Raw genomic sequence first — 27,587 nt, forward strand, 5'->3', positions numbered from 1 at the left:
ACTATTGAGACCTTGGCTACTGTTTCTGTAGAAGTCCATGTATTTTTCCCCCCCCCCCTTCCCATTTATATGCATAAACACGGATCATTGTTTGTCTTTTCCTTCCCGCCCCCTCCTGCCTTTTGTTACATCGGTGTAAAAAATGTAAAACAAAAATTTATTAAATACTGTGGTGTGTGAAAGAGGAAGAACTGGAAAAAAAAAAATAAAATCTATTCCACGTATGTTTGGGGGCTGGGCACAGGGGCTGGCTGGTGGGAGGGAGGGAAGAGAGGGTGTTCCTCGGTGTTGTACTATACTGACTAAACCAGATTTGCAAGAAGACTTAGGAGACCTGCTGAAACGTTCTGCTCTTCTATAGCCTGGTTCCAAGGCGCTTTTCTGTCAATTTTTATGGAATGCAAAAGGGGTTTTTGTTTTGATTTTGTTTTTTTTGTAAAGCTTAAATTGAATCTACATCTGATACTTGAGCCTCCATACTAAAAAAAAAAAAAAAAAAAGAAAAAAAAAGAAAAAAAGACTAAAACAAATAAAAATTTAAAAAAAATCCCAGGAAGCAGTGTGTGCTGTTGGTGTCCTCTTTATTTCTCTTCCCTTCCTGCAGGGTTACCTGGGGCTTGTGCCCTAAACGCTGTCTCCCGTGGCGCCTGGAAGCGGTCGCGGTGGCTGCAGACGCAGAGAGCAAAGTCGGTGCTCCAGACACCCAAACAGCTGCCGATTGTACGGCCCCAGAAAATGAGAAAGCTTTTTCTTCCTTTCTTTTTTTCCTCTTGCATCTGGGTGAGCTGAAACTCATTTGTTTCAAAGAGGGTGTGATGTAGAGGGCTGCTGGTCGCACAGGGAGCGCCGGGGAGCTGCCGTCCTTGTTTCCCTTCCGTTCTTCCGAGCTGCTGGCGCCGGGATGTTGGCATCCCGCTCCACGCTGGGGCTGATGCTTCAGGTGTCCGGCGAACACAGAGCAGGTGTATTTAGAGGAGGAAGATTAGTCCAGCTTTACTGGGTGTGTTAAAAGTAGTCTTGGGGGGAACCTGCGTGTTGAAACCTTCGGGCGGGGAGAGGTTTGCTCCGCAGCCGGAGGTGGATGCTCACCCAAAAGCTCCTCTGCTCGGTCCCTGTGAACCTCAGCCAGGCTTTCCCCCTCTTTAAACCCTCGGTGGTCAGGGTTACCGCGGGCACCTTCAGGTCCGCTGCCTACTTGGTCCTGCTTTGGTTACAACAGACTCGATCCTGGTGAAATTGAGAAAGCAAATACCTGCTGGGCTCTTCCTGCGTGTGGCCATTGGAACTAGCCTCTGGGTGAACCCATGCAAATTGAGACCGTTGGCATTAATATTGATTAATGCACTTCAATTTTGCTTTTCTAAAGTGACCTATTTCACATCCTGACATCTGCGGGTGATTATGGCCCCGTGTCGTTTTATTTACCCGCCGGCCTCTGGTCCGTAATGCAGCTCATATGGGACGCAGGCTGGGGAGAGGCTCCCGCGGGCCTGCCCCGGAGCCGGGACCCCCACGGGGAACGTGTTAGGACCGTGTCGTCATTTCTTGGTTCTGTCCGAGGAAGAGCCTTTTTTGAAGTCAGAAGTTTTTGCGAACTGAAGCTTGGGAACAGCGCGTTAGCCCGGGAGGGGGGAGACTCTCAGTTCCTCTCGCCTGCTTCCCGCTGTCCCACGCTAAAGTTTTCGGGGGGTTTTTTCCTTCTCCAAAGCAATCTCTGCCTGAGCCAGAAAGGGAAGTGTCTCAGATAAATTTAATGTGTAGGCCCGGGGTGTGCAGACACCCCCCGCTTGCTGGTGTGCCGGGATATACCCTTTCCGCAGAGCAGTCGCGCGCTGCAGGACGGCTCCAACGCCCGCAGCAGCTTATTCCTCCTCAAAGCAGCGTACCCTGACGTTCGGGTGCTAACCGCCAGCTTTGGCTTGGCTGCTGCGGCCCCAGCCTCCCGCCCAGCTCTGGCCTTTCTGGCCCGTGCTTTCTCTCGTTGAACGTTTGCCTCCACAACATCTTAAATTGCGGAGTCTTTTGGGGACGGGGTGCGCTGCAGCCTCAGAGGGATGATAACCTCAGCGAGAGCCTCTCCGCGACACGTATTTCCATCCGGCACCACCCAGATGGCTCCTGGCACATAAAACCACTTATAAGTTTTTTATCTCCTTATATTAGGGGTCTTTTTCTGGCTTTAAGAAAAGCTCTGGGCTAGCTGGTACATGGCAATTACCTAGCGTCATGAACCTTCGTTTCCGTGAGGTAGGTGTGCCAAATCCTATCCTATCCCCCTGTGTAAGCTCAGCTTAGTAAATCCAGCTCTCCGTAAACCAACCGTGCCTTCCCCAGCACTTCAAGGCTGAGCTAGCAAACGTGAGCCAAGGTTAAAAAAATACTCCTTTAATAAAACCAAGCCCTGGGGTCTTTATCCATAATAAGTATTGAGGTCTAATGAAGCTGTGCCTTCTTATCTTGCTAGGAATCTGCTCATGGTTTGTGCTAGCACTGGATATGAATTGTTCTTCTGTGATTCCTAGGGAAGGACAGCAGAGGAAACCCTGCTGGCTCGAGGACGGGGAAGAGGCGAGCAGCCCCTTCGCCTGCGAGCCTGGAGGGGAAGGATTGTGAATTAATGGCGCGAAAAACCCACCCGCTTTGCTCAAGGGGCTCAAAGGGCCTGAAAAAAAATCTGTTCTCTCCAAACCCCAATGGGTCAGCTCCAAATACCGGCAGAGCTTGTGTTTTAATTAATCTGCTGTTGCAGTCTGACCCCCGTTTCACGTACGACCTAGGCTGAGCTCTGTAATCACAGAGCTGTGGCTGGGCTTCCTCAGTGCGAGGACGAAGCAGGGAGGAGGGTGACCTCCTCAGGAAGGACAGATGGCAGGGGACTGGCTGAGGAATCGGAAATTAATGGTAGAGGTAAAGCCACCAGGCGCACGGAGCAGAGGGCGGCGTGGGAAGTGCTGGCTATCGGGAAAGCAGCTGGAAAGGGAGAGAAGGGGAGCAAAAAGAAGAGCTAATAGTGACTGCAGGAAAAGGAAAGTCCTTGTTTTTGAAATGACAGGTTGTGCCAACGTTTCTTGAAGGACCTACAAGTTTTGCTTGCTTTGCCTCTTGCTTGCCCAGTGAGACTGAGCTGCTTCCCCCCAGCAGAAACAACCTGCGGGAGGGAGCCTGCGGCGCCGGGCTGAGGCAGACGCCACCGCTGCCCCCTGCCCACCCGAAAGCTTCTCTCCTGCCGGGGACACGGCTTCTTCCCAAACCACCGCTGCTTCTCGGCCTACTGCGGTCAAGGAGCCACCGCGCTGGTATGCAGGGCCCCGAGAGGGCGATGGATTCATTGGCGTTGGGGATAAATTCGTTGAGAGAAGGCAGAACTAAAAACCAGACCGAGCAGAGAGGCAGCATCGCCTGGCTGGGTCACTGCCTCCGCAGCTAACCAGAGCGCGATGGAGCAGCCTCCCTGGGAAACCGTGCAATTAAAGTGGGCGTGAGGCAAAAAAAGAGAGAGATTTCAGAGAAATGGGGACTATGAGACGCATTAAGACAGAGGCAGGAGCTGCCCGATGAACCAGGAACATAAAACCAAAAGGAGGCATGTGGGGCAAGGACTTGTTTTACAGATGTGTGAGCCATGCTATCTAGAACAGGTATGCGTGGACTTCGGTTACGCTGCTCCTTCCCTTCCTCCTTCTGAACTGGCTCCAGCCCTGCTGTATCTTCCAGAAAGAGCGCAGCAGTAGAGATGTGATGCCCACAGAGGTACGTGGTGCTCATGTTTGTGAAAGGTCGGTCATCCCTGTCCCCTCCCCACAGCCCCTCAGGCTCTTCCCATGTTTGCCAGTACCGAGGAAGCTCCAGATCACTCCTGAGAGACAGCAGGTAAAGCAGAAGTGACCGGGCTCAGCCGTGGGGGCTAACAGCAGCAGAGAGCGACCTTTTGAGGTATCAAATAATTCCCTGTTTATCCTGATAGCATCTTTGGTACCAAAGAGGCACAAGGTCTCTCAGCAGTGTCCTCTGCCACATGGCTGGGCTTAGCAGCACAACACTGGCTCAAGTCCTCCTCTCCCAGGAGCCACCAGGATGGAGGGGCCGGTTTGCCTGGCTTTAGGGCCAGCTTCCTCGTCTGCATCATCCTGTTCTCACTCCAGCGCAGGTCCCTTCGTCAGCTCTCCAATCTGCCACCCTGCTCGCCGAGAAGAGCATCCCTCTCTTCGCGGGTACCGGGTCTTCCTCTCCGATAAGCAAGGAACTGGAAGGAGATCTGAGAAGAGGTTAAGGCTCTTCACGCAAGCGAGGGCGGATCTACGCGACGCGTTGGGTCTCACCACCCAGAAAAGGGATGTTTGTGTCAGGAGAGGTGGAAACAGGACAACGAGCTTAATGCAAACAAGGGTCTGAAGCATTCAGCTGTTACAACACCACGAATTACTCACCGGCATGCGGGTGAGCAAGTACAGCTCAAAAGCAACCGCTGAGTAGCATCAACCCACCCGCTCCTGCCTAACTAACTCCTTCCTAACCCAGCCTGCCCTGAGACGGGATCACTCCCCGCAAAGCCTCGCTGGTGGGATGCAGTCCCGGAGGGAAGCACTGATGGGGAAAGGATACAACCACGTCGAGGGACAGGACGCCCAGGCTGCCCACCAGCCAGGGCAGGTGGTGCAGGACGTAGTCGCCTTCGCTTTGCCCTGGCTCAGGGTTCTTCAGGAGGACGCTGAGGCCGTAGAGCAAGTTCCCCAGCATCACCAGGGCAAAGAGAGAGTAGGAGACCCCGATGGTGGATTTCCTCTTGTACTGGAAGAGGGGCCAGAGAGAGGAGCTTGGGTGCAGTTCTCCAAAATCTCACTAGAAAGTAGTATTAATCACCCTCCCCCCCAAAAAGAGAAGAAAAAAGGTGGTGACTGAATGCCAAGAGCCTTTTAGTTCCCCTTTTGCTTGTAAATAAAGACAAAATGAAAGCCCCACCCTCAAAATATTGGTATGTTAAAGGGAAAGGAGAAAAATGAATCAGGTTTTGGAGCAGAAATACAGAAAAATAGTCCCTTATGAAATGATCAGAGACGGGGGACCTGGGACCTCTGAGCAAAGAGGAGAAGGATGATCCCACCGCCCCTCTTCAATCTGGAGTCTCAGGAGCCCAGGGGGTCCCAGGACCAGGCTGCTGTCCTGTCCCGCTCACGGCGCGGCGCTTACGTTCGTGTAGATCTGGGGGACTCGGGAGCACAGGTACAGCACGGAGGAGATGGAGCCGATGGTGAAGCCAATGACCTCGCTCCTGGTGAAAGGCTGCAAGGCAAGGAGGGGCTGCGAGCAGCCCCCACGTTTTCAGAGACGCGCTTACCACCCACGCCACGGCTCTACACGAGGCGGCAGCGGGGCTAAAACCCAGCCTTTGATCTCCCCATCTATCCCTCGCCCTGCTGAGCACTAAGCGGGATCGCACTGCTCCAGCAGGACATCCCCACCCCACCGGATAGTTTTCCCCCCATCCCCCAGGTTTAGGAACCGGCTCACCTTTGACCCAAGCTCATCCACATGAGCAGAGAGCAGAGACCTCCCTTTAAACGTCACCGGGCCCTGCACCACGGCAGCACTTCTGCCCAGGAAGGAGACGGCCGACACCATCCCCAGGGAAAGGAAGACGAAGGCTGCGTTGATCTGGGCGGCGACTGCGGGGATCAAGCGGAGGCTGGTTCGGGAGGGCTCCTGCAGCAGCCCCCAGCGCAGCCCCGCAGCCCTGGTGGGTGCCAGGACCCTCCCTGGGTAAGGAGGCTTCCAAGCGCTCCCTTACCTCTGCAGCGGCACAGCAGTCACTCGGGCAGTAGCTGCTGCGGGCTTTTTATCTCACAGCGATATGGGCAATTTGTAAGTTATCGGGGAGGAAACGGCTCCTATCTCGTCAGGCCGAGAGCACTCGACTTTCTTTGGCTGTAGGGCTCTTAAAAATCATCCCTCCTCTCTAAAAGCTTTTCACTGTCTTAACTCACAAGAGCACACATTCAGATCCCTGCCAGACCAAGCCCTGCTTCGACAGCCAGACTTGTATTATATTCTGCAAACAAACTCTCCAGCGTTAATAAAACTATATGGTTGATGGGCCATCTATCAGTTGGTTTAATAAACTCAAATGGCTTTAATAAGTTAAATAGTTTTCAGGGTCCAAAGGGATGCCTGTTTGTAATTCACGGAAAGCTGCTACGCTAAAAAGTGGATTTTCTCTTGCTGTTTAAGCCTTGCAAGAACTGCAGAGCCCCATTCAGGTTCCCTTTTCACTCCATTCAACCAGGGAGGAACTCCTCCATCATATCAAAGCTGCCATTATTGCAAGAGGAGTATTGACCCCAAAACAGCTGGAAAACTTCACCCCGTCCCTCAAAGCACTGTCCTGATTCAAGAGATGTGGCTGTAGTTTCCAGCTCCAGGATGGAGTCACCAGGTAACTGCGGGTAAGTAATTTCTTTCTATGCTTAATGCAACTCACAGGGGGTTTATTTTCAAACCCAGACACTGTGCAGGGCTATTTGCAGGGGTTTGCAGAAGCCCCAGTCATGGCCAGTAGCTATTTACTAGCTGTGGCTTTCATGGGTGCTCAGATTACCTAAGAAAGAAGCCAGCAAGCAACAAGGGGCATCTGATAGCTGCATCAGCGCATCTGCAAAGCATCTCTGCCCCGATGCATCTCTCCCAGGGATCGCTTCCTCCCCTGGCTCCGCAGCCGAGGACAAGCTGGCCCGAAAGACGTGCCAAGGGGAGCGCACAGCCCCGCTGCACCCGTAACCCCGACTCACATCCTCCGCCCCGGTTCTTCACTTTGTAATAACAGTAGAGAGACAGCATCACCAGGTCTGCGAGAACGTAGTAAATAGCTGTGTAAACCTGCGGGGAGAAGGATGGGGTGGTCCTACCTGCAGAAAGGCTGACTGCGGGGAGAAGGGAGCATCCCTGCGGCAGAAGGGAGCATCCCCGGGGCAGAAGGGAGCATCCCCGGGGCGTTTGGGTTGCTGATTCCCATTGCTGGACTAAGCAGCAACCATCCCATCCCTCCTCCCTGGAGTCTGGGGTGTTTGAGAGCTGACTCAGCCCCAGCGAGCTGGCCAGTACCTGCAGCGGCAGCTGATCGGCCAGGAAGGAACCGATGAGGTTTAGGAGGTCTCCGCCCAGCCATCCCAGCAGGAAATATATGGAGAGAGCCCGGTCCATGTTGCCTGTTTTGCAGGCTTGGTAGAACTGCCTGCAAAAAAGAGGGAGTCGGGCAGAGCCACAGAGCGTTACCTCCGGCCGGTTCAGCGCTACCTGGGAACCATCCCCAGGCTTCCCTGTTGTTCCCACCTGGGTCATTTCGCAATTGCCACCTGCCCAAAGCACTCGGGGGGGGGGACGAGAAGGTGACATTTCCTCTAGCAAAGCCACGTGCTCCCCAGCAAACTGGCCCCTGTGAGAAGCCCTGCGACCCGCTGGGTGCTTGCAGCAACCTGCTGGGCTCAAGCCCTTGTGATCCGTCCCTCGTGCTGGTGCAGAAAGCAGCGAGGAGAAGTGACAGTTGCAGAAACCGCCTGTCTGGTTACGAAATAATCCGATGATACACTGAGACCGAGTGCGATTCCCCACGTCCCCCTCTGCCACGGTTGTCCCCAGCACTTCGAAGAAGCCCAGAGCTCCTGGAAACATTTCTTGCGCGCGTATGACCTGCAATGACTGCATTGCAGTTGGCTTACGTGGGTTATTACAGCTACCAAGCATAACAATAACAATATAATAACAAACAAGGCTTTGGGGCTGTACCGCCTGCTCCCTCTCCTGTTAAACCCAAATTTTCCAAGGCCAGATTGCTTTTGCTGGGTAGATTTAGTAATTCAGGCAGCTTGAAGTTTGATTTTTAGAGAGGTGTTGTACCAAGGGAAGGGCTCGGCTGGGTTTGGGAGTGATACTCACGGAAAAGACGCAGCTGCGAAGCAGAAGATGGAAACCAGACCCAGGATGACGCTGGTGATGTCCCAGCCGTCCTGGGCGCATTCGTTGAACACGTCCATCACCCAGCGGGAGCCGTTGGGACAGTCGGAAAGGTTCCCGGGTGGGAGACCCCTCCAGCGCCGCGCGTCCATGGCCTCCGGCGCTCAGCTCCGAGGCGTGTTTAACGCTAGGGAAAAATGCAATAACATGGGGGAAAATGAAATAACACTGGAGAAAAAGTGTATCTATGTTAGGAACACGCTCGTGGCTTCTCCGGCTGCGGCTCGGAGCTGGCTCGTGTTGCAAAAAACTCATTACTGGTTAATACACCTTTACTGGCCAATACACCTTTACTGGCCTTAATTTTGTGTCCGGTTGGATGACCCGGCCGGGAAGGCCGCCAGCCCGGCGGGATTTGGCCTCAAAGTAGAAGGGAAACCCAACGGGCGCGTCCCTGCGGAACAGGGACTTACCTTCCTTCCCTGACGGCTGTTTGGAAATTGGCTTTTTCTCCTTTGGAAACCCACTGTTTTTTTCTGAAACTTGGAGGTTTTTTCCTTTGCCACTCCACTGCTCCTTCAGAAACTTGCTGGCTTTCCTTTGCAAATCCTTTGCTTTCTCAGAAACTCGCTGCTTTTCTTCCAAAGCCGCTTTTTCAAAAAAATGTTTTTTGTTCTTTGCCACTCCGCTCCTTCTTCAGAAACTTGCTGGCTTTCCTTTGCAAATCCTTTCCCTTTTCGGAAGCTCCTGCTTTTCTTCCCAACCCGCTGCTTTTTCGAGAAGTTGCTGGTTGTTTTGCAAATTTTTTTGCAAATTTACCGGTTTTGAGGGAAACTACTGGAGTTTTTTTTGCAAGCCTGCTGCTTTTTCAGAAACTTGTTGGGTTTCTGCAAGCCTGATTGCCAGGACACTTACCGCCCTTTGTGCAAACCCGCCGGTTTCGGGGGGCACCGGCCGCTCCCGCCCGGCGGGGACGCGCAGGGGCTCGGGACGGACCCGGCGCCGCTCCACTGCGCATGCGCGCTCGGACCTCGCCCCGGCAGGCGGGGCGGGAGCTCTCCCCACGGTCCGCGCCCGGCGCGCATGCGCGGCGGCGGCGGCGGCGGCGATGGCGGCGGGTTCGCGTCCCGGGGTGGTGCTGGGCGCCATGGAGGTGGGGCGGCGGGCCGGGCCCGAGGCGAGCGCCGCGCTCCTCCGCGCCTTCCTGCGCCGCGGGTATCGCCTCCTCGACACCGCTTACATGTACGCGGGCGGCGAGTCCGAGCGTATCCTGGGCACGCTACTGGCTGGCAGCACGGAGCCCGGTACGGCCGGGGCTGGCGGGGGCGGTCGCTGAGAAGGGTTCTCCCTGCTAGGCTGACGTTATCCCTGAGGAGAAGGGCCTTCTCCTGAGCCCATTCTCTGAGAAGAAGGATTGTCCCTGCCAGAATGACTCCATCCCTGAGGAGACGGGCCTTCTCGCAAGCCTGTTCCCTGTGAGAAGGTCCTGCTCTGCCAGCCTGACACCATCCCTCAGGGGAAGGGACTCCCCTGCTAATGCTGACGCCCCAGCCTTGAGGAAAAGGCCCTCCCTCTCTAGGGCAGACCTGCAGTTCCTAAGGAGAAGGGTTGCCCCTGGTAGGCAGACATGGTTCCCAAGGAGAAGGGCCTTCCCTGAAACGCCTTGAGCAATGGTTGCGTTATGCCCCTTATCCCCATTCCCTTCCCGAAGGTGGAAACATCCCTGCTCATTCTTTCTTCCTCTCTGCCAGTGGAGGTTGCCACCAAGGCCAATCCCTGGGATGGGAAGACACTGAAGCCCGAGAGTGTGCGATCGCAACTGGACACGTCCCTGGAGAGGCTGAAGAGGACGAGTGTGGAGCTCTTCTACCTCCATGCTCCTGACCACGGGACACCAGTGGAGGAGACGCTGCGTGCCTGCAATGAGCTGCACAAAGAAGTAAAGTGGGAAGTCCGAGTCTGGACCATCTCTTGATTCCCTTTTTAAACGAGGGCTGCTCGTCACGCCTTCCTGCAGCGCTGGGTTTGTGCAACACTAGGAAGAGGGGACGCAGATGACCGGGGCAAAGCCAAACAACTGGCCCTCCATTGCGTGTTCACATGGTGCCCTTTGTTCTCAAAAGCTCTGGGAAATGTTAGAACATCTGAACTTTGCTTTCAGCCATCTTAACTGGCTGGGTTAAGATTAGTGCTGGTAATTAAAACATCTGAATTCAAAATGAACAGAAAATTGGAAATATTTTTGTCAGGTCTTGTAATTCATAGGTATCTAGAAGAGGTGAACAGGGGAGAGGAAAGAACTTGAATAAAATTTGGTGACTGCCCTTTTCACCATAGGCATCTTGCACCGTCTAGGTACAAATACACGTTTAAAATTTGGATTTGACTAGCCTTTTATTCCTCTGCAGGGAAAGTTTAAAGAACTTGGCCTATCAAACTACGCGGCGTGGGAAGTCGCAGAAATCTGCACCATCTGCAAATACAACAACTGGGTGATGCCAACTGTGTACCAGGTGAGGGATGGGGGCTTGCTGAGGTCCAGCAGATCTTTTGTGGAGGCTGAGATGGATCAAACTGAAAGAATACAAGGGTTCGGATCAGAACAGTGTATGGGCAGTTCTTGTCTGCTTACAGCAACGGTCAGCCACTATGGGGAAGGGTCTGGGAGCCCCAAATCTTGGACCAGTCCCCAGTGGGCCAAATATCAGCACAGAAAAAGGAGAGTGCTCCGGTTTAGTCTGGGAAGTCCTTTCAGGACACACGTGATTAGAAAGCTGAGTGAGATCACTGCTCGGAAAAAGCTGAGTACACGTTTTGTTGCATGAGTCAGTGACTCCCTTGATGTGGAACTGCAAAGTTTTTGCGTTACTTGCAATCCTTTACCAAGTCTGTTCCTAAGCAGATAATAGCCTCGTGTGACCCGAAGCTGCTCTTCTCTGGGATAAGAGCATTGTCCGGGGAGGGTGGGGAAGAAGCAGTTCCAGGGGCTCATAAGTTCTTTCTCCCTCATCTTTGTGCAGGGTATGTACAACGCAACCACTCGCCAGGTGGAAGCCGAGCTGTTCCCTTGTCTGAGATATTATGGGCTGCGGTTCTACGCCTACAATCCGCTGGCAGGTACGGGGAGGGAAAGGGTGAGACTTTGAGATAAAAACAGGCAAAATGGGGGCTGTAGAAGAGCCAGCCCATCACTAAACGTGCTGCTGACCTTTTCCAGGAGGGCTGCTGACCGGCAAGTACAAGTATGAGGACAAAGACACCCGCCAGCCCACTGGAAGGTTTTTTGGGAATGACTGGGCTCAGGCCTACAGGGACAGGTACGTTTTGAGCTGACAGGCGAGCAGGGAGACGCGGCAGGAGCAGCTACATAGAAAAACCCCACACTAATCATCAGCTGAGAGGAAGCAGGATTGACCAAAGCTTGCGCAGTGATTACGTCTGCACACGTGGCTGGGGCCGTGGCTCATGACCAAGCTTTGCAGAGCGGTTTTTAGGCTCAGCTTCCTCCCGGCATGCAGGGGGGATTGCAGAAGTCCTTGGACGCTACCAAGAGTTGTGTGAGGCTTCCTGAAACCCTTTCACACTTGATTAGAATATCGATTTACCATTACTAGAGGTCCCAAGGGCAATAAGAGTGATTTCTTATCTTGCAGGTACTGGAAAAAGCATAATTTTGAAGGAATTGCCCTAGTAGAAAGAGCTCTGAAAGATGCTTATGGTTCCAACGCACCAAGCCTGACCTCTGCTGCTTTGCGGTGGTTGTACAATCACTCTAAACTGCAGGTAAGTGCTTGGTGCGGCTGTAGCCAGCAGCCTGTGCAGCACCACTAGAATGGGGCAGCTGCTGCACACACAGACGGGGAAACGTCTCTGAACAGTTACCTGTTACTCTGCACGTCCCATGGGCTTGCTGGCGTTCCAGAGTGAATATTGCTGTACAGACTCTGCCAACCACACCATGTAGTTCTGTTCACAAGGCCAGAATGTCTGCAGCAGCTCGGGAGGTGAACTAGGTTTCTTTCGGGATCAGCAACTTCTCTTTACCCTTCCAGGGTTCTCTTGGAGACGCGGTGATCGTTGGGATGTCCAACCTGGAGCAGCTAGAGCAGAACCTTAACTACAGTGAAGAGGGTCCCCTGCTCCCAGCTGTCGTGGAGGCGTTCGATAAAGCCTGGAACCTGACTGCGCATGACTGCCCCAACTATTTCCGCTAGACACTAGGGTAGGGACAAGAAAGGGGGTGTCATGGGGGTGGATGATTGAGCACAAATCTCTCGGAACACGGGAGAGGTACGTACCCACCCTGCCCTTTGATTGACCAGTAAATGGGTTGATTTTTCCCTGTATTAATGAAGCTTTGTAGGATCCACTACCACTGTCAGCACTTCGCCTGTTGGGCCATGCCTTATTCTCCCTCCCCTCACGGACCTTCAACCCTACGTAGCACGCACCGCTATTTAAAGGTGCAGTTAATCACGGAAAATGGACATGTAACTGGATGAAGGCTCCAGTTCTGCTTTAATACAGTTTTAAGTAATTATGTACAAGAATAAAACCATTTTCAACGCAGACCCTATCTCCTAACTATACCTGTAACCTGGCTGGCACCTCCTTACTGGTGCTCGGTGACTTTAAGCTACAGCTTTTAGCAGAAGAACAAACCCTCAGCATCTTCCCCAGGGTCACGCGTGCCATGACGATGGTGCGTTACACTTGCATGCTTTCTGCCTGGCTTTCATGTCAGGGGGGGAATTTCCTCAGACCCCAGTGCACTTGAACAGTGACAGGCAGCAGCAGCAACCAGCTCAAGTTTTATATATAGATTTGTATTTTTAAAAAAAGCATAATTAGGTATCTTTTATGAAAAGCACATTTGCGCTGATCGCCCTTCTCCTCTGGGTGCAAACAGGGAAGGGAAACATCCTCCTCCTCTTGTCTCTAAAATAGAGTAGAACCGTCTAGAGTCCAAGCCAAGGACCACAGCTAGTCCTCATTGCTGTCTTCATCATCGTCATCCTCCTCTTCCTCCCCCTCCGCTGTGTCTCCCACAAGCTTCTGGAAGTCTCCCGTCTCAGAATTCCACACAAATTTGATGGTGACTTTAAACTCCGCCATCTCGTAGCCAAAGAGTTTCTAGGAAAGGACACAAATCAGTCATTCCTGTCTCTGTGGACAGCCAAACAAAAACACTAACAGGACATAACGCTTCCGGATGGGAACTGCAGCAAAGCCAGAGGCAAAATAATTGCTGCAGAGTTTTTGTGCTCACACGAGGAGTGTGTAAGGCTGTTATCGGGGGGGGGCGCAAAACGGGTTCTTGCAGATGCTGCATTATGTTACTCACCAGGACGCGGGCTTGTTCGGGGGTAAGAACGTCCCCTTCTTTGCAGACTTCGTAATCTGAAAGTAGCGTCACCACTCCTGCCAGAACAAAAGCTCATGAAATAGGCTCCCAAATACTGCCTAATACCACCAAGGTGTGGGGTGCAGAGCTAAGGTGCTCTCAGGCACTGCCCTTCGGAGCTGACACCTTCCTGGGCAAATACCCCTACACCCCAAGAGGCTGGGTGAGATCAACTCTAAAGAAGAAAAAAAGCCCAGGTCTGGTTTCTGCTTGGGATGCCAATGTGCTGGGTTAGGCTAGGCCTAGTTGTGTCCACTGGAAAAGGATTGTGTCTTGTAGAAAGTTGGCTGTTTCATTCATCCTTTGACATCCATTTGGGAAGAATGGTGCAAGAATAATGAGTTCTAGCATCAGCCCAACAAGGAGAAAGCTGTCCATCAGATTTTCTCAAAACTAAGTTCTACTTGGTTATTTAATGTCCTTCTTACAATGTTTTATCAGATGAAAAACAAAGCTTACCTTCGCGGCCGCTTCACCTACCTTTCTTTAACGCCGTCGGCAGTCCCAACTGCCGTAACTGAGGCTCCATGGAGTGGGGGAACTGCTCCAAGGGCCCCGTGTCCAGGCTCACCGCGTACGTCGCCTTGTTCCCTGCACGGGCAAAGTCCACCTCTCTGAATTTGGAGAACCACCTGAGACACAGACAGGTACCGAGAGCTTTAGCTGTGGGAAAAACATCCCTTGGGCTGAGATGGGATTACGGCGTAGCCTGCCGTAACGTCTTCCCCACTGTTGCGGGGATGGCGGAGAAAGAGGAGCAGAAAAGCTAATTGCTTTAAGGGAAACGTCAGTGGGCAAAGTAGTTGAGTGGAAAACAGACTGCTCAGCATTTCGAAACCACGGCCGAGACACGCATACTCACTCGTCCACCTCGTCCCTGGTGCGGTTAGTGAAGAGGAGGCCGACTTCACCTCTCAGGTGTTTGCTGACCTGAAAGAAAGAGGCTGTCCTGAGACTCAGGCAGCACCCAGGGACTAACCTCTTCCAGGGCTCAGTCCACAAAAGCTCTGCTAACAGAGCTTTTGTGTCACGATAGGGATGGATTCAAACAAAACACCTGTGGAGAGATGACCCAAGGAAGCTTCATCGTCCCCTGATGTTTGTTCCGGCTGCCACAGGTGAGGGAAGTGTGAAGAAACCCCAGCCCCTACCTTGTGTAGGTTCTCCTTGTACTCGCTGCTCGGCTCACGTCCCAGTGCCACCATCATGACTTTGTTCTTCCCAAAGAAGATCCTGGGGTGGTAGGAGGAGGAGGAAGAGGAGGCCGTCAGCACCCAGGCCACACTCGCCCCTCAGGTGGCAGCATAGAATCATGGAATCATTACAGTTGGAAAAGACCTCTAGGATCAAGTCCAAACCCCAACCCAACACCCCCAGGCCTCCTAAACCATCTCTCCAATGCCACGTCTACACATTGTTTGAACCCCCCCCAGGGATGGTGACTCCCCCACCTCTCTGGGCAGCCTGTGCCAGGGCCTGACCCCTCTTACAGTGAAGACTTTTTTCCCTGATATTGAATCTAAACCTCCCCTGACGCAGCTTGAGGCTGTTTTCTCTCGTCCTGTCACTTGTTCCTTGGGAGCAGGGACCAGCCCCCCCCTCACTCCAGCCCCTCTCAGGCAGCTGCAGAGAGCGAGAAGGGCTCCCCGCAGCCTCCCCTTCTCCAGGCTAAACCCCCCCAGCTCCCTCAGCCGCCCCCCATCACACTTGTGCTCCAGACCCTGCCCCAGCCCCGCTGCCCTTCTCTGGACACGCTCCAGCCCCTCAAGGGCCTTCTTGTCCCGAGGGGCCCAAACCTGAGCCCAGCACTCGAGGTGGGGCCTCCCCAGGGCCGAGCACAGGGGCCCCATCCCTGCCCGGCCCCTGCTGGCCACACCAGTGCTGACACAAGCCCGGGGGCTGGTGGCCTCCTTGGCCACCCGGGCACTGCTGGCTCATGCCCAGCCGGCTGTCAGCCAGCACCCCCAGGGCCTTCTCCGCCGGGCACTTTCCAGCCCAACTCGGCCTCACCTGCTGTGCTTCCAGGCGTTCCGGACATCCTTCAGCTTGTTGTTCCTCATGTTGGCGACGGAGAAGACGAAAATGTACTTGTATGTGTCCACGCATCGCCGCAGCTGGGGGCAAGCGGGATAGGTGAGCGGGGCACCGAGCGGAGCGGGGCACCGAGCGGAGCGGGGCACCGAGCGGAGCGGGGCACCGAGCGGAGCGGGGCACCGAGCGGAGCGGGGCACCGAGCGGAGCGGGGCACCGAGCGGAGCGGGGCACCGAGCCGCACTCACCTCGGCGATCAGCGCCTGCTTGGCCTCCAAACCCTTTCTGGGCGTCCGCGTCAGGGACACTGCGGGGAGCGGAGAGAGAGGCCGCGTTAGTGCGGGACCGAGGCCAGGGTGGGGGGCGATGGGAATGGCGGCAGGGCTCGGGGCACTCACCCTTGCGGTCTCGCTTGGACTTCGGCATGGCGCCGCCGTGCTTCGAGGTCCCCTCCGGCGCCGCGCGGGGTCTGCTGGGACCTCCCTCGGGCTGCCCTGCGCGCTGCCTGTCTCCACCCCAACGTGTTGACGCGTGTTTTCCGCGCAGGCGATGGAGTGGGCGGCCCCGAGTCGTTTAGGACCCCTCTCCCCCCACCCTCTCCAGAGGGCGGGCGCTGTCATGGCTGTCGTGCTGTGGTTGTTGCTGCTGTTGCCGCCGCTGGCTGCCGCTGTCTATGAGGATCAAGTGGGGAAGTTCGACTGGTGAGTGCTGGGGGAACGCCAGGGCCCTCATTCTGTAAGCAGGCCCCGGGCCCGTCGTTCTGCGGCTGCCCGCCGGGCCTTCTCGCCCCTCTCACCCCCTCGTTCCCCCTCTCACCCCCTCGTTCCCCCTCTCACCCCCTCGTTCCCCCTCTCACCCCCTCGTTCCCCCTCTCACCCCCTCGTTCCCCCTCTCACCCCCTCGTTCCCCCTCTCACCCCCGCTCGCGTTTGCTCCCACAGGAGGCAGCAGTACGTGGGGAAGCTCAAGTTCGCCTCCTTGGAGGCCTCCCAGGGTTCCAAGAAGCTCATCGTGGCCACCGAGAAGAATGTCGTGGCTGCCCTGAACTCCAGGAGCGGCGAAATCCGTAAGCAAAGCGGGGTTTTGCTGTGGGGAGTGTGCCTGTGGCGCTGGGGCTAACACGTCAATCTCGTTGTGCTGTGTTTTCGTACTGGTAAATTAATGCTGGTGGTATTGATTTGTCAGACTGAGGATTCAGCCAGCAGTTAGTTCAAAAGCCATTGCTTAGGGCAGGCAGCGTTCTCTGTATAAGCTTATTGCCATAATGAACCTAGGTTTCAAAATGATAACAAAAAAATGCCTTCGGGGGAACAAATCTTGTTCTCACTTAACTCTGTTTCTTTCAGTGTGGCGCCATGTGGACAAGGGCACCCCTGAAGGAGCGATAGATGCGATGCTGATCCACGGGCAAGGTGAGGAGAACATGCAGACGGTGTGCTGGGGCTAGCAGTTGTCCCTGTACCTTGATCTTGGCCACGTGTTAGGCCACAAGTTGAGCTTGCTAGAACTCATTGCCTTGTTGATCTGTGGTGGGACACAACTTCTGTGTTCACCTCCTTGTCTTTATTTCCCGGGCAGATGCCATCACTGTGTCCAATGCTGGGCGCATTCTGCGTTCCTGGGAGACCAACATTGGGGGGTTGAACTGGGAGATGTCCCTGGACACTGGCAGGTGGGCTTTTCTGTTTGCACTGTCTCTTTCCATTTGTAACACTGGTCTAGGAAGGAGGAAAGGGGTTGTTATATTGTTTGGACTTGTATTATAGGGGAAAATTAGGTAGAGGGAAGGTTTGTGAAACAACACTTAGCTGAATTGCTAAGGAATGCCTGAATCTTGCAGTTAAATCTAATGCTGTTTCTTAGAAAACCAGTAAGAGGAAGAGATACACATTTTTTCACGGGTGCGTTTCCTCTTTAAATATACAATATGTCAAACCTGCATCTTATTTGGGGTGTTTGGATTCCAGCCTAACGGCCTCTGTTGAGGTAAGCAAGGATAGATAAAGTGGGCTGTAAATTGTGCTTCAAAATTGATGTTAAATGTTTGAAGAAGGTCTTTAGAATGATTTTTTTTTTTCCTCCCCCTAAAAGAAAATAATTTTCTGACTTCTTGTCTCTGACCTGGGCTTAGCTTCCAGGTAGCTTGTTTGGTGGGGCTACAGGACACGGTGAAGTATGTGGCAGTCCTGAAGAAGGCCGCCATCTCTCTTCATTACCTTTCCAACGGGCACCAGAAATGGGTGGAACAGTTACCAGAAAGGTGAGAACGTATTTTAAGAAGAATTGTAAGCTTCTGACATGAAGCCTGTTGCCTTAGAGAGGGAAGGAACTTGTACTTGCCTTACGCTTTTGAAAACATCTAGAAACAGTAATGTGAGAAGATGATGCTTCATGGTTGCTGCCTCTCTTGCAGTGAGAGTACTCAGTACCAGTTGTTGTATTCCCGGGGGACTGGAGTGATCCACGTGCTCGGAATCGTTCCCCAGAGCCACTTGAATGTTTTAACGTTCAGTGTAGAAGATGGAGAAATTACAAAACAGGTAGTGCTCAATTCTGGATCTAGAATACTGATTTTGATGTTAACAAATGTACTTTCAACTAGACGGGCTGTGGTGTGGTGTGGTGTGCAAGGTAATTAATCGCTATTGCAGCGCAGATAAGCTTCCCTTTCACTGTGGCATTGTCTAAAGGCCAATAAATGGATTTCACTACCGTTTGCCCTGAAAGCAAAACTTAGTCTTAACAGGCTTACAGCTGTTAGTGAGGACAATCCTGGAAATCTGAGGCCAATAGGTGGTTTCTCCCAGGGTCATGGGAAAAATAATTCTGACTTAAATTGTGTCCAAGTTGGTTCTTTGAAGGTTTTGTTCTGTCGACACCTTCATCTCTCTGCTTCTGTCTCGCTTGGCAGATCAGAGTAGCAGCCCCTTGGCTGAAGAGCTTAAACGGTGTGTGCGGCGTGGTGGGGGAGGCAGTGCTGGTGTGCATGGACATGGACACGCATTCGCTCTATGTTTGCTCCTTGGAGACGGAGCAGGAGATGAAGCAGATCCCGCTGCAGGTGAGAAGTGCTGAAAGAGCGCTGTACGTAATTCATTGTCTGACTGGCTTGGTGCCTGACTGAGCCTGGCAGCGCAGGGGGTTCTCCTGTTGGTAAACTACAGAGTGATGGAAGAGGTGTGGGGTGGAACATCATCCATAAATTGAGGGAAGGGAGAGAAAACGATATATTGTGTCTGGCTAGTCATTCCTTCTGGACTCATGTCCCCAGAGTTTGCTCCAATGGGAGCCTAGTTCTCCTCCATCCTGTGTCTCCTAGGTCCTACATCTCATACAGCTTCTCCCGTATGTTTGTCCTGACATGGGGAACCTTTTCATAAAGCTTGTATTTCTGCTAATAAAAGGAAGGTATTAGTTTCAGTGAATAAAAAGTTCTTATGAACACATATGCTTGTCTCCCTTTCACAGTCACTTGACCTGGAGTTTGCTGATGGCTTCCAGCCCAGGGTATTGGCCACTCAACCCAACGTGATCAGCGCTTCACGGACTCAGTTCTTCCTGCAGCTGTCTCCGAGCCAGTTCTCTTTGCTGCAGTACAAACATGGGCTGCTCAGCCACCTGCGGGACTTCCAGCAGGTAACCAAGCTAAATGGACACAAGCAAGAGAGCCAACTTCAGCTCAAAATTCTTTAAAATAAAGAAATATCCTTGTACTAAACATCCTGAACAAACTGCTGAGCTGCTCGTTTCAGTTGTGCTCTTGGCTGCAACACTTGAAACCCATTTGATTTAATTTATACTAGCTACTGAAATACCTCCAGACGTCAGTATAGGTATGCTTTGTTGCTGAGAGCTGTCAGCGTTGGGTAGTTTCCTGATTCTGAGGTGGATAGAGACACATGTGTCTAAGTGGCCAGTGGTGCAGCACTACTTTTATTAGGCCAGCCGAGAGGTTTTGAAAAGCAAGCAAGCTTTAAAAAGCTCAGTAATGCTGGACATAATGGTTCAAAAGCCTGTGGCAGGTCAACTGTTTTCATTTTTGAGAAGTATTTTTAGTCTTGTAACAAATAGTTTGTTTTTTACTTGGTGAAACAAAAAATCTAGAATTCGGCTGTGAAAGGTTGTCTGGTTTTAATTCCAGTATGGCTTAGCTTGCTGCACAGGTATTTTTTTGGTGGGGTTTGGGAATTTCCTTCTTTGTTTCATGATTTCCTTCTATTTTTTCCTTTTCAGGCAGCTCTGGTGAGTTTTGCAACAACTGGGGAGAAAACTGTGGCTGCTGTCCTGACCTGCAGGAGTGAACTGGTTAGTACCATTTGCCTGGACTGTGTCACCAGCACAGCTCCAGCACGGATCTGCACTGGGGGTGGGTTCCACAGGTGTTCACCTTCACGGGCCCAGGGATGGGTAGTAACTTGAGGAAGAGGAGGATTTAATCAGCTCTCAGACGTATGAAGACAATGGTAACGCAGGCAGATCTTGACTACATCCAGCTCAGGCTATCTCTGGCTTCGTGCAGCATGCTGTCCTGCGTGCAGCCTGTTTCAGCCTTCTGTAAGGCGGGCATGTAACCTGGGAATCGGCTCTGCTGATCTATAGAAGACTTCAGTTCGTAGGGATACCGAACTTAGCAAGGCTTCATTTTGATTAGGAATAGAAGAGAACAGAACTGTTTCCTGCCTGTTTTCAGAGTCAAGCTGAGGCTTGTCAGGCACTCAAAACGCTATCTTTTTTATACTCTTACTGGGGTCTGAAACCATATTATCTCTTCTCATCCTCATTTCAGAAACCTACAAGCTCTGATGACCTTCATGCTGGAAGTACTCTGGAGGATTCCCAGAAGCAGGTATAAAGTGCGCTTGTTCCCAAAAACAGCAGAAGTTCCTGACAGTCCGTTTTCTTCTTCTGCACGTGGGAACAGAATGAAAACGGTGTTACACCGTGTTTTTGGTGACTGTTGTTTTGCAGCAGCTCCATATAAATAATCTAAAAATATCTTGAAGCCACAGTTCTTGCTCAACAAGAAATCCTCCAGCAGAATTTGGTGCGGCATGTATGTTTAACTCAGCTGTTTTCTGCCTCTTGTTACAGGAGCCCTTAACCTGTTCCAACCAAACCTACAATATTAATCTCTACCTGGTTGAAACTGGACAGAGACTGTTGGATACCACAATTACCTTTAACCTGGAGCAGAGCGGTGCCAAGCCACAGCAGGTGAGTGGCAAGAGATTATTTCGGTCCTGTGGTTTATCAGACTTGCAATGCCCTCCCCTCCCTGATTTGGCAAGATTTGTCTGACCCTTCAGGCAAGGTGAAAAGCATTCTGCAGACACCCCAGATTACTGCCTGCAATCACACTGTCTGCTCTTCTTTCACCTGAAAGCTCTGTTTTCTCCAAGGAGGTGATGTGATCATTAACCTCAGTGTTTTGTTTGCTCTTTTTTCCAGCTGTATATCCAAGTTTTTCTGAAGAAGGATGACTCTGTGGGCTATCGAGCCTTGGTGCAAACAGAAGACCACATGCTGATGTTCCTCCAGCAGCCAGGTAACTGGCTAACAGCTAACCTACTCCATTTTTAGCAGCGCACACCTTGTCGCTGTAGGATGAGAGGAAGACTCCAAGTCTCAACTGATTATGTTTTTATCAATGCTTTATTTGGAATCTGGCAAAATGAATTTTAACTGTCCTACGTCCCATGAAAGACACTGGTGACTCTTTCACCCTCATGAGACATTTGATCTGAGAAGACAGTTCTGCAGTGTCCTTTGTGTGGGCAGGGCCTTTGAATTTCACGGGTTTTCTGCAGATTTCAAAACTATCTTTGCAGGAATTGGGTCTAAGTCCTCAAAGTTCCCTCAGAAAAGACCCTGATGGCAAAAATGTTAATTTGCAGAAAGGGTTGAAAGTCCATCTTGGCAACATAAATTTTCCCATATTCTGCTCATATTTCTTTCCAGGAAAAGTTGTGTGGAGTAGAGAGGAGTCACTGGCAGAAGTGGTAAGCTTGGAGATGGTGGATCTACCTCTGACAGGTGCACAGGCCGAGTTGGAGGGAGAATTTGGAAAGAAAGCAGGTAAGCTGTAGATTTAATGGAATTACCTTTGTGAGTTTGTTTTTCTTCCTGAGCGAATGTATGTATTGTTTTCTTTTTCCTCTGTGCTGAGAGTTAAAATTGACATTTCTACTAATGAGCAGAAATAAACCCATTCCCATCTAAACTTTTGAAGTCCGATGCCAAATGCAGATGGCATGAGCGCATTACATTGTTATATTCACTAAACAGTCAGCAGCAGTAGGAGGGATTTTGGCCATGTCTCCTAACCATTTCCCTTTGACTCTTTCTGGAAGACTCATTTGCAATAGCTTTTGTTTTTGCTTTGTTTTTTGTTTTTTGTTTTTTTTGCTGTCCTGGATGCAGCCATTCAAGGTAACCCCGACTGCATGCAGTGTTTTGTAACACTTCTGACTAATGCTTCCTAGTGGAACTTGATCTCCTGCCTGCTTGCTTTCCTCAGTGGTGAGATATAGCTGAAGCCTGATATTTCACTCCTTTCAAGAAGCTAAATATAAACCCTGATTGGGCAGAATTAAGTATTTTTTTACTTCAGGGGCTTCTGTAGCTCTGAGTAATGAGTGCAGAGGGAGATATAGACCTTGTGGGTGGGTGAGCTTTAGGTGGGCACTTGCTGTGAGCATACCAGTGAGAAAGGAGGAATGCGAAGGAAGAGGTTATGTACTCTGCAGGAGGTTTGCTTTTAGTTGATGAGAGCATCTTTAGGGATGAGCTGTAGCACTGCGAGGTGGGAAGAGGTTGGTAAATGCCAGAGTCTCACAGAAATGATAACTGACTCTGCTATTCTGGAGTGGGAGGCAGAGGCAAAGAATTATCATGGGCTTGTGCATGGCAGCATTTCTTCTACTGGCTGAGACCATAATTCCAGTTGTGGAGTGGGATGTAATGTTTTTGCCCTCGTTATCACTGTTGGTCTATTTGCAGATGGCTTGCTGGGGATGTTTCTGAAGCGGCTGTCCTCCCAGCTTATCCTGCTGCAAGCCTGGACCGCCCATCTTTGGAAGATGTTCTACGATGCCAGGAAACCCCGGAGCCAGATTAAAAATGAGATTAACATTGACAATTTGGCCAGAGATGAATTCAACCTCCAGAAAATGATGGTGATGGTCACTGCTTCGGGAAAGGTGAGGAAGGCAGGGTAGGAATCTGTTTCTAGACTGTAGCAAAGAGTCTCAGCTCTGAATTCATTCCCACTCCCATTTTTAGCCAGGCTTTGGGCAGAGTTCTGTGAGAAGATGTGCAGAATGTTTTGTGGTAGATTTGGAGAGGGACTAAGACTCTTCTGTCCTTGTCATATCCCGAAGAAAGATGCAGCTCTTGAATGGGAAGGGGGTGTTGTTCTAAACTTTGGCTTTACTGTGTCTCTCTGCTCAGCTCTTTGGTATTGAAAGCAGTTCTGGCACCATCCTGTGGAAGCAGTATCTCAGGAATGTGAGACTGGGCTCCTCCTTTAAGCTGATGGTCCAAAGAACAACAGCCCATTTCCCACACCCTCCTCAATGTACCTTGCTTGTTAAGGACAAGGTGAGTCCCTTTCCTCTATCCCTCCGTTGAACTGCCTTAGCATGGAAATCCGCCCTTTCAACGGGCTGAACAAAATACCCTTTTGAGTATTGTCTGTTTATCACTGATGCGGGGACAGGAGGAGAGTGAGAGCTGGAGTGAAGCAGACATGCAGTCCTAAAGAATTTAAGGATGGTCATGTTGAAGCCTTTTATCGAAAAAATAATTTCATGCAGTTTCTTCGGTCGTGTGAGACAAGTCATGTGGGGCCTCCATCAGCTAAGCAGCAACGGCTGTCCTTTAGCTAGCTGCACGATGTTCTGTACTCTGTACCTGAGGGAGGAGGAGACACTAGCATGTGTTGAGACTGCTTCAGCAGGTGGTGGGTAGGATTTAGTTAAAGCCACAAACACCTTGTTACGCCACGGTATGGTTTTGGTAGCAAAACGTGGGACGGAGAGTATGTATGTGTCCAAAAAGAATATTTTGAGGATGGAATAGCTGAATCCAGGATATGAATAGTTGACACCAGCAGGTAACAGGTAGAAAAACAACTCTTTTGTCCCCCTTAGAAAAAGTTTTGTCTCTTGTTTGTTTTTTAGGAAACCAAAATGAGCTTTCTGTACGTCTTTAACCCCATCTTTGGGAAAAGAAGTCAAGTAGCTCCCCCTGTTTTGAAGCGTCCAATTCTTCAGACTTTGCTTCTGCCTATTATAGATCAAGACTACGCCAAAGTACTACTCTTGATCGATGATGAGTACAAGGTAAATTGCTTTGCCTGGAGGCAATTTTCTTCATGTTCTGTTTAATTATTCCTCTCTCTTTTGGAGCAAGATTTTTTTTTTTAAAAAGCCATTGAGTCCCATTTCACACAAACTATGAGGTTATTCTGGTAAGACAGACCTCATCCTGGTAAATGTGTTCAAAGTCATCTGTCTGTGTTGGGTTTTTTTGTCTTTTGTGTGTAAGTTGGTTTTTAACCTGTATTTCAATTCTTTTCCAGGTTACAGCTTTCCCAGCAACTAAAAATGTCCTTCGCCAATTAGAAGAAATAGCCCATTCTATCTTTTTTTATCTAGTTGATGCTGAGCAGGGAAAACTCTCTGGATTCAGGCTGAAAAAGGTATGGAAGACTGATTACAGTCTAAGTGACATCATTTCCCTAAATGTCTTCTAAATGGTGGATCTCTTCATTTGGCTTACAGAGAATAGAATAGAATGTTCAGAATAGAATACAGAGCTCAGAATAGAAACAGTTCGGCCTCAAAATGTGCCTAAGAAACTTTTAAAATTCAAAAGCAGAGAAAGCTCCCTGCATCTTATTCATGGAGATGGTGTCTTCTGAGGACAGGACAAAACCTCCTATGCTGTGTTTGTTTTCTCACAGGACCTGACCACAGAGGCGAGCTGGGAGGTGATCATACCCTCCGAAGTACAGAGGATAGTGACTGTGAAAGGGAAGAGGTCCAATGAGCATGTGCACTCGCAGGGCCGCGTGATGGGAGACCGCAGTGTTCTCTATAAGGTGCCGTTGGAACTTTTCGTTGGCTTTTTGTTGAAGCATTATCTGACGGGAAGATCTCAGCACCGTTTCTAGGTGCTACGCTGAGATTAACTGCCCTGTGGTGCCATTGTTTCTACATATGCATCAGTGTCCACACCCCTCTGCAGAAGCCACTAATTTTGGTGGACACTTCTTTTATAAAATGTTTTCACACAGCAATTAGGTCAGTCAAACATCTGATGATGGGGAAATAGCTACTTGATATCTTCGGGTGATCTGTGCTAATAAGATACTTTGTTATATGCCTAGTCCCAGGTGAAATACAGATGAACACGGTGCCTGTGGCACTGAACTGGGGGGCTCGGTTGTTTTTTCTTTCTCTCTAGTCCCTGAACCCCAACCTGCTTGCTGTGGTGACGGAGAGCACAGATACACATCACGAGCGCACTTTCATTGGAATATATCTGATTGATGGAGTCACAGGCAGGATCATCCACTCATCAGTGCAGAAGAAAGCAAAGGGACCTGTCCACATTGTTCATTCAGAGAACTGGGTGGTGGTAAGAAGTTATTCTCACCCTCTCATTTGTTATGTTTGGGAGGCAGGGGTGGTTGCTGAACCTGTATGGAGAAGACTTTTTGACCATTCTCTGTGATTTCCTACTACCTCTCTATTATAGAACCTGCTTGCCCCATATTCCTAAAAATCTTCTCTTGTTTCAGTACCAGTACTGGAACACGAAGGCGCGTCGGAACGAGTTCACTGTGCTGGAGCTGTATGAGGGGACGGAGCAATACAATGCCACAGCCTTCAGCTCCCTTGACCGCCCGATTTTACCTCAGGTTCTCCAGCAATCTTATATCTTCCCATCTGCTATCAGTGCCATGGAGGCCACCATCACCGAGAGAGGCATCACCAGCCGCCACTTGCTCAGTAAGTGCATGCTGCTCTGTTCTGAATGCATTTATGCTACCTGCACGAGCCAGGTGTCACACTGAAAACCAAGCAAAATGCAGTTTTCTGCCAAAAATCCTGCCTGTGGGTTGCCCTGGACTCCTGGCAAGTGCAAGGATAAACACCAAGAGAGCATTTATGTTTGCTGTTAGAAAATGCTGTCAGAAGTGGCCGTTTTTAAGATGGATTTCTTTTACTGCACAGTTGGGCTTCCCTCCGGGGCCATCCTCTCCCTTCCAAAGGCTCTGCTGGATCCTCGCCGCCCAGAGATCCCTACAGAACAGAGCAGGTAAGAAAAGCACTGTAACTGCTGCTCCTGGGCAGCTTGGAAGAGTGATGCATTTTGTGTTTATTATGGTAGTGTGTGAAATAGAACAACTTGTCCTGGACAGATTCAGGGCAATTCATGCATGAAATTAAGCGAGGTTGCTTTGTTGCCAGTCTGTGACGATGGAATGCATTTCTCTGTAATGCAGCAGGTCTTACCGTTGGCAAACCAGCCTGTTGTCTGCATTCTGAGCAGCAGCAGTCAGAGTAACTGTCTGAAGGTTTTAGAATGACACTTATTTTTAAAACTTTAGAAGCCTAAAAGGAGGGTGCGGCAGTGTAGTCTGACCCAGCTGGTGCATTTATTTTTCATCTTGAAGCAAAAATGAATCTGTGCTGGGAAAATTTGCTGGTTTAGGTCAGCTTGCGATGAGCAGAGTGGGAAGTGCAGACGATGTCCTTTGTGTGCTGTTTGATTGCATTTTGATTTCTCTTTAAATGCCTTTCAGAGAAGAGAATCTGATTCCATACTCCCCTGATGTGCAGATCCATGCCGAGAGGTTTATAAACTACAATCAAACCATATCCCGTATGAGAGGGATTTATACGGCCCCCTCTGGCCTCGAGTCTACATGTTTGGTGAGTACAGGGTGGAGGTTTCAGCATAGGGCTGTGGAGTTTGTGGGTAGAGCAGTGCGATATCGCAGCCTGTGGCAGGGAGATCTGTAACTTCCAGTCATGCTGCTGCTCACCGCTTAAATATTTTGATCAGAACTATAGACCCAAGTCAATGATTTTTCACGTATCTGCTTTTCTGCTGGAAGCTGCGTTACTGGCTCATGATTTAATCCCTTTAGGTTGTCGCATATGGCCTGGACATCTACCAGACCCGAGTGTACCCGTCGAAGCAGTTTGATGTCCTGAAGGACGACTATGACTATGTGCTGATAAGCAGCGTCCTCTTCGGCTTGGTTTTTGCTACCATGATCACAAAGAGACTCGCTCAGGTGAAGCTGCTGAACCGTGCCTGGCGGTAAGGCTGCGGGGAGAGGCAAGGCGGAGGCTGGAGAAGGGATCTGAGATTCGGACTGGATGAAGGTCTGCCACCCACCGCATTGCCGCTGGGTTCAGTTAGAAATTCCAGCTTGTGTGACTGATGGATGCAAACATCTGTATTATATTTTGGCTGGAAGATACTTGGGACGAAAGGCTGCTAGCGCAACATGACCATAAGCTGTCTACACCTCTCCTAGTGAGAAGAAATGGAAAAGAGATGGAAAAGAGGCATGTTATGACTAAGACAGACATCTCCTAAGCCTCTGTTAAAGCCCTAAAACCTGCTGTCGTATCATCTCCAACATGTTAGCAAAGAATACTAAGGACGCATGTCCAACTCATCCTTGCCTCTTCCTCACGTCTCGGTGCGAGGATGGAGAGGTGAAGGCTAGGCTTGGTAATGCGTGAGCTGCTGTATGTGGGGCCTGAGAAGAGGAGGAGATGTTGTGTCATGTCGTTAGGAAGAAGGTTAGAAATTGTGTGGATGTTGGCGGGACACGGCCTCGTCGCGTCGCATAATCACACAGCTGCTGGAGGAATTTGTCAAGTCTCTCCATCTTATTTATTTATTTATGATGATGATAACGTTGGTTTTTAAACCTCTCCTGCCTTTGGCGTGTGGCATGGCTCAGGAGCGAAGCCCTCATGCCGTTTCCCCTCCGGACCAACAACGCCGTTATTCTTCCTATGTGGATTTAACTTGTCATAACCCAGTTTCGCAGCACGTCCCGGCCCCGGGGCGAGGCCGTGTCCTACCAGCCGCCTCCCCGCGGTGCAGACCGCCCCAATAAAAGCCCTGTGCCCAGGAGCAGTGCCTTTTTTCTTTTTTTTTGCCTTTTTCGGGTTATT

General features: G+C 50.9%; 4 protein-coding genes across 5 annotated transcripts; 2 read left to right on the forward strand and 2 right to left on the reverse strand.

Annotated features, from left to right (window-relative positions):
• Positions 1-51: 51 nt before the first annotated feature.
• Positions 52-8,939, reverse strand: SLC66A1 (solute carrier family 66 member 1). 2 transcript variants are annotated; one of them, XM_064470393.1, is made up of 8 exons: positions 8,418-8,939; positions 7,927-8,131; positions 7,096-7,225; positions 6,783-6,870; positions 5,509-5,663; positions 5,188-5,280; positions 4,603-4,788; positions 52-4,255 (listed from the first exon to the last, which is right to left on the reverse strand). In XM_064470393.1, exons 2-8 carry the CDS (start codon positions 8,094-8,096, stop codon positions 4,157-4,159), a joined length of 921 nt encoding a protein of 306 aa, XP_064326463.1. In that variant the 5' UTR covers positions 8,097-8,131; positions 8,418-8,939; the 3' UTR covers positions 52-4,156. The 2 variants fall into 2 exon arrangements, with proteins under 2 accessions (XP_064326463.1, XP_064326462.1); XM_064470392.1 differs by having other exon boundaries at positions 5,188-5,298; positions 8,418-8,937.
• An 81-nt stretch (positions 8,940-9,020) lies between these two features.
• On the forward strand, positions 9,021-12,513 carry AKR7A2 (aldo-keto reductase family 7 member A2). The gene is made up of 7 exons (XM_064470391.1): positions 9,021-9,248; positions 9,696-9,883; positions 10,353-10,457; positions 10,965-11,061; positions 11,162-11,261; positions 11,598-11,727; positions 11,997-12,513. The coding sequence occupies exons 1-7, from the start codon at positions 9,053-9,055 to the stop codon at positions 12,156-12,158; spliced, it is 978 nt and encodes a 325-aa protein (XP_064326461.1). The 5' UTR covers positions 9,021-9,052; the 3' UTR covers positions 12,159-12,513.
• A 236-nt stretch (positions 12,514-12,749) lies between these two features.
• On the reverse strand, positions 12,750-15,911 carry MRTO4 (MRT4 homolog, ribosome maturation factor). Its single transcript, XM_064470397.1, has 8 exons — positions 15,778-15,911; positions 15,628-15,686; positions 15,359-15,462; positions 14,500-14,581; positions 14,211-14,278; positions 13,829-13,980; positions 13,289-13,365; positions 12,750-13,077 (listed from the first exon to the last, which is right to left on the reverse strand). Exons 1-8 carry the CDS (start codon positions 15,803-15,805, stop codon positions 12,928-12,930), a joined length of 720 nt encoding a protein of 239 aa, XP_064326467.1. The 5' UTR covers positions 15,806-15,911; the 3' UTR covers positions 12,750-12,927.
• Positions 15,912-15,954: 43 nt separating this feature from the next.
• On the forward strand, positions 15,955-27,546 carry EMC1 (ER membrane protein complex subunit 1). Its single transcript, XM_064470390.1, has 23 exons — positions 15,955-16,080; positions 16,320-16,444; positions 16,725-16,790; positions 16,957-17,050; positions 17,510-17,638; positions 17,792-17,918; positions 18,290-18,439; positions 18,847-19,014; positions 19,612-19,683; positions 20,165-20,224; positions 20,470-20,592; positions 20,827-20,923; positions 21,337-21,453; positions 22,378-22,577; positions 22,828-22,977; positions 23,559-23,720; positions 23,960-24,079; positions 24,344-24,481; positions 24,847-25,020; positions 25,184-25,394; positions 25,620-25,704; positions 26,192-26,321; positions 26,540-27,546. Exons 1-23 carry the CDS (start codon positions 15,998-16,000, stop codon positions 26,717-26,719), a joined length of 2,961 nt encoding a protein of 986 aa, XP_064326460.1. The 5' UTR covers positions 15,955-15,997; the 3' UTR covers positions 26,720-27,546.
• The last annotated feature ends 41 nt before the right edge of the window (positions 27,547-27,587 follow it).

This window comes from Phalacrocorax carbo, chromosome 20 (genome assembly GCF_963921805.1).
Source record: "Phalacrocorax carbo chromosome 20, bPhaCar2.1, whole genome shotgun sequence".
Classification (NCBI taxonomy): Eukaryota; Metazoa; Chordata; class Aves; order Suliformes; family Phalacrocoracidae; genus Phalacrocorax; species Phalacrocorax carbo.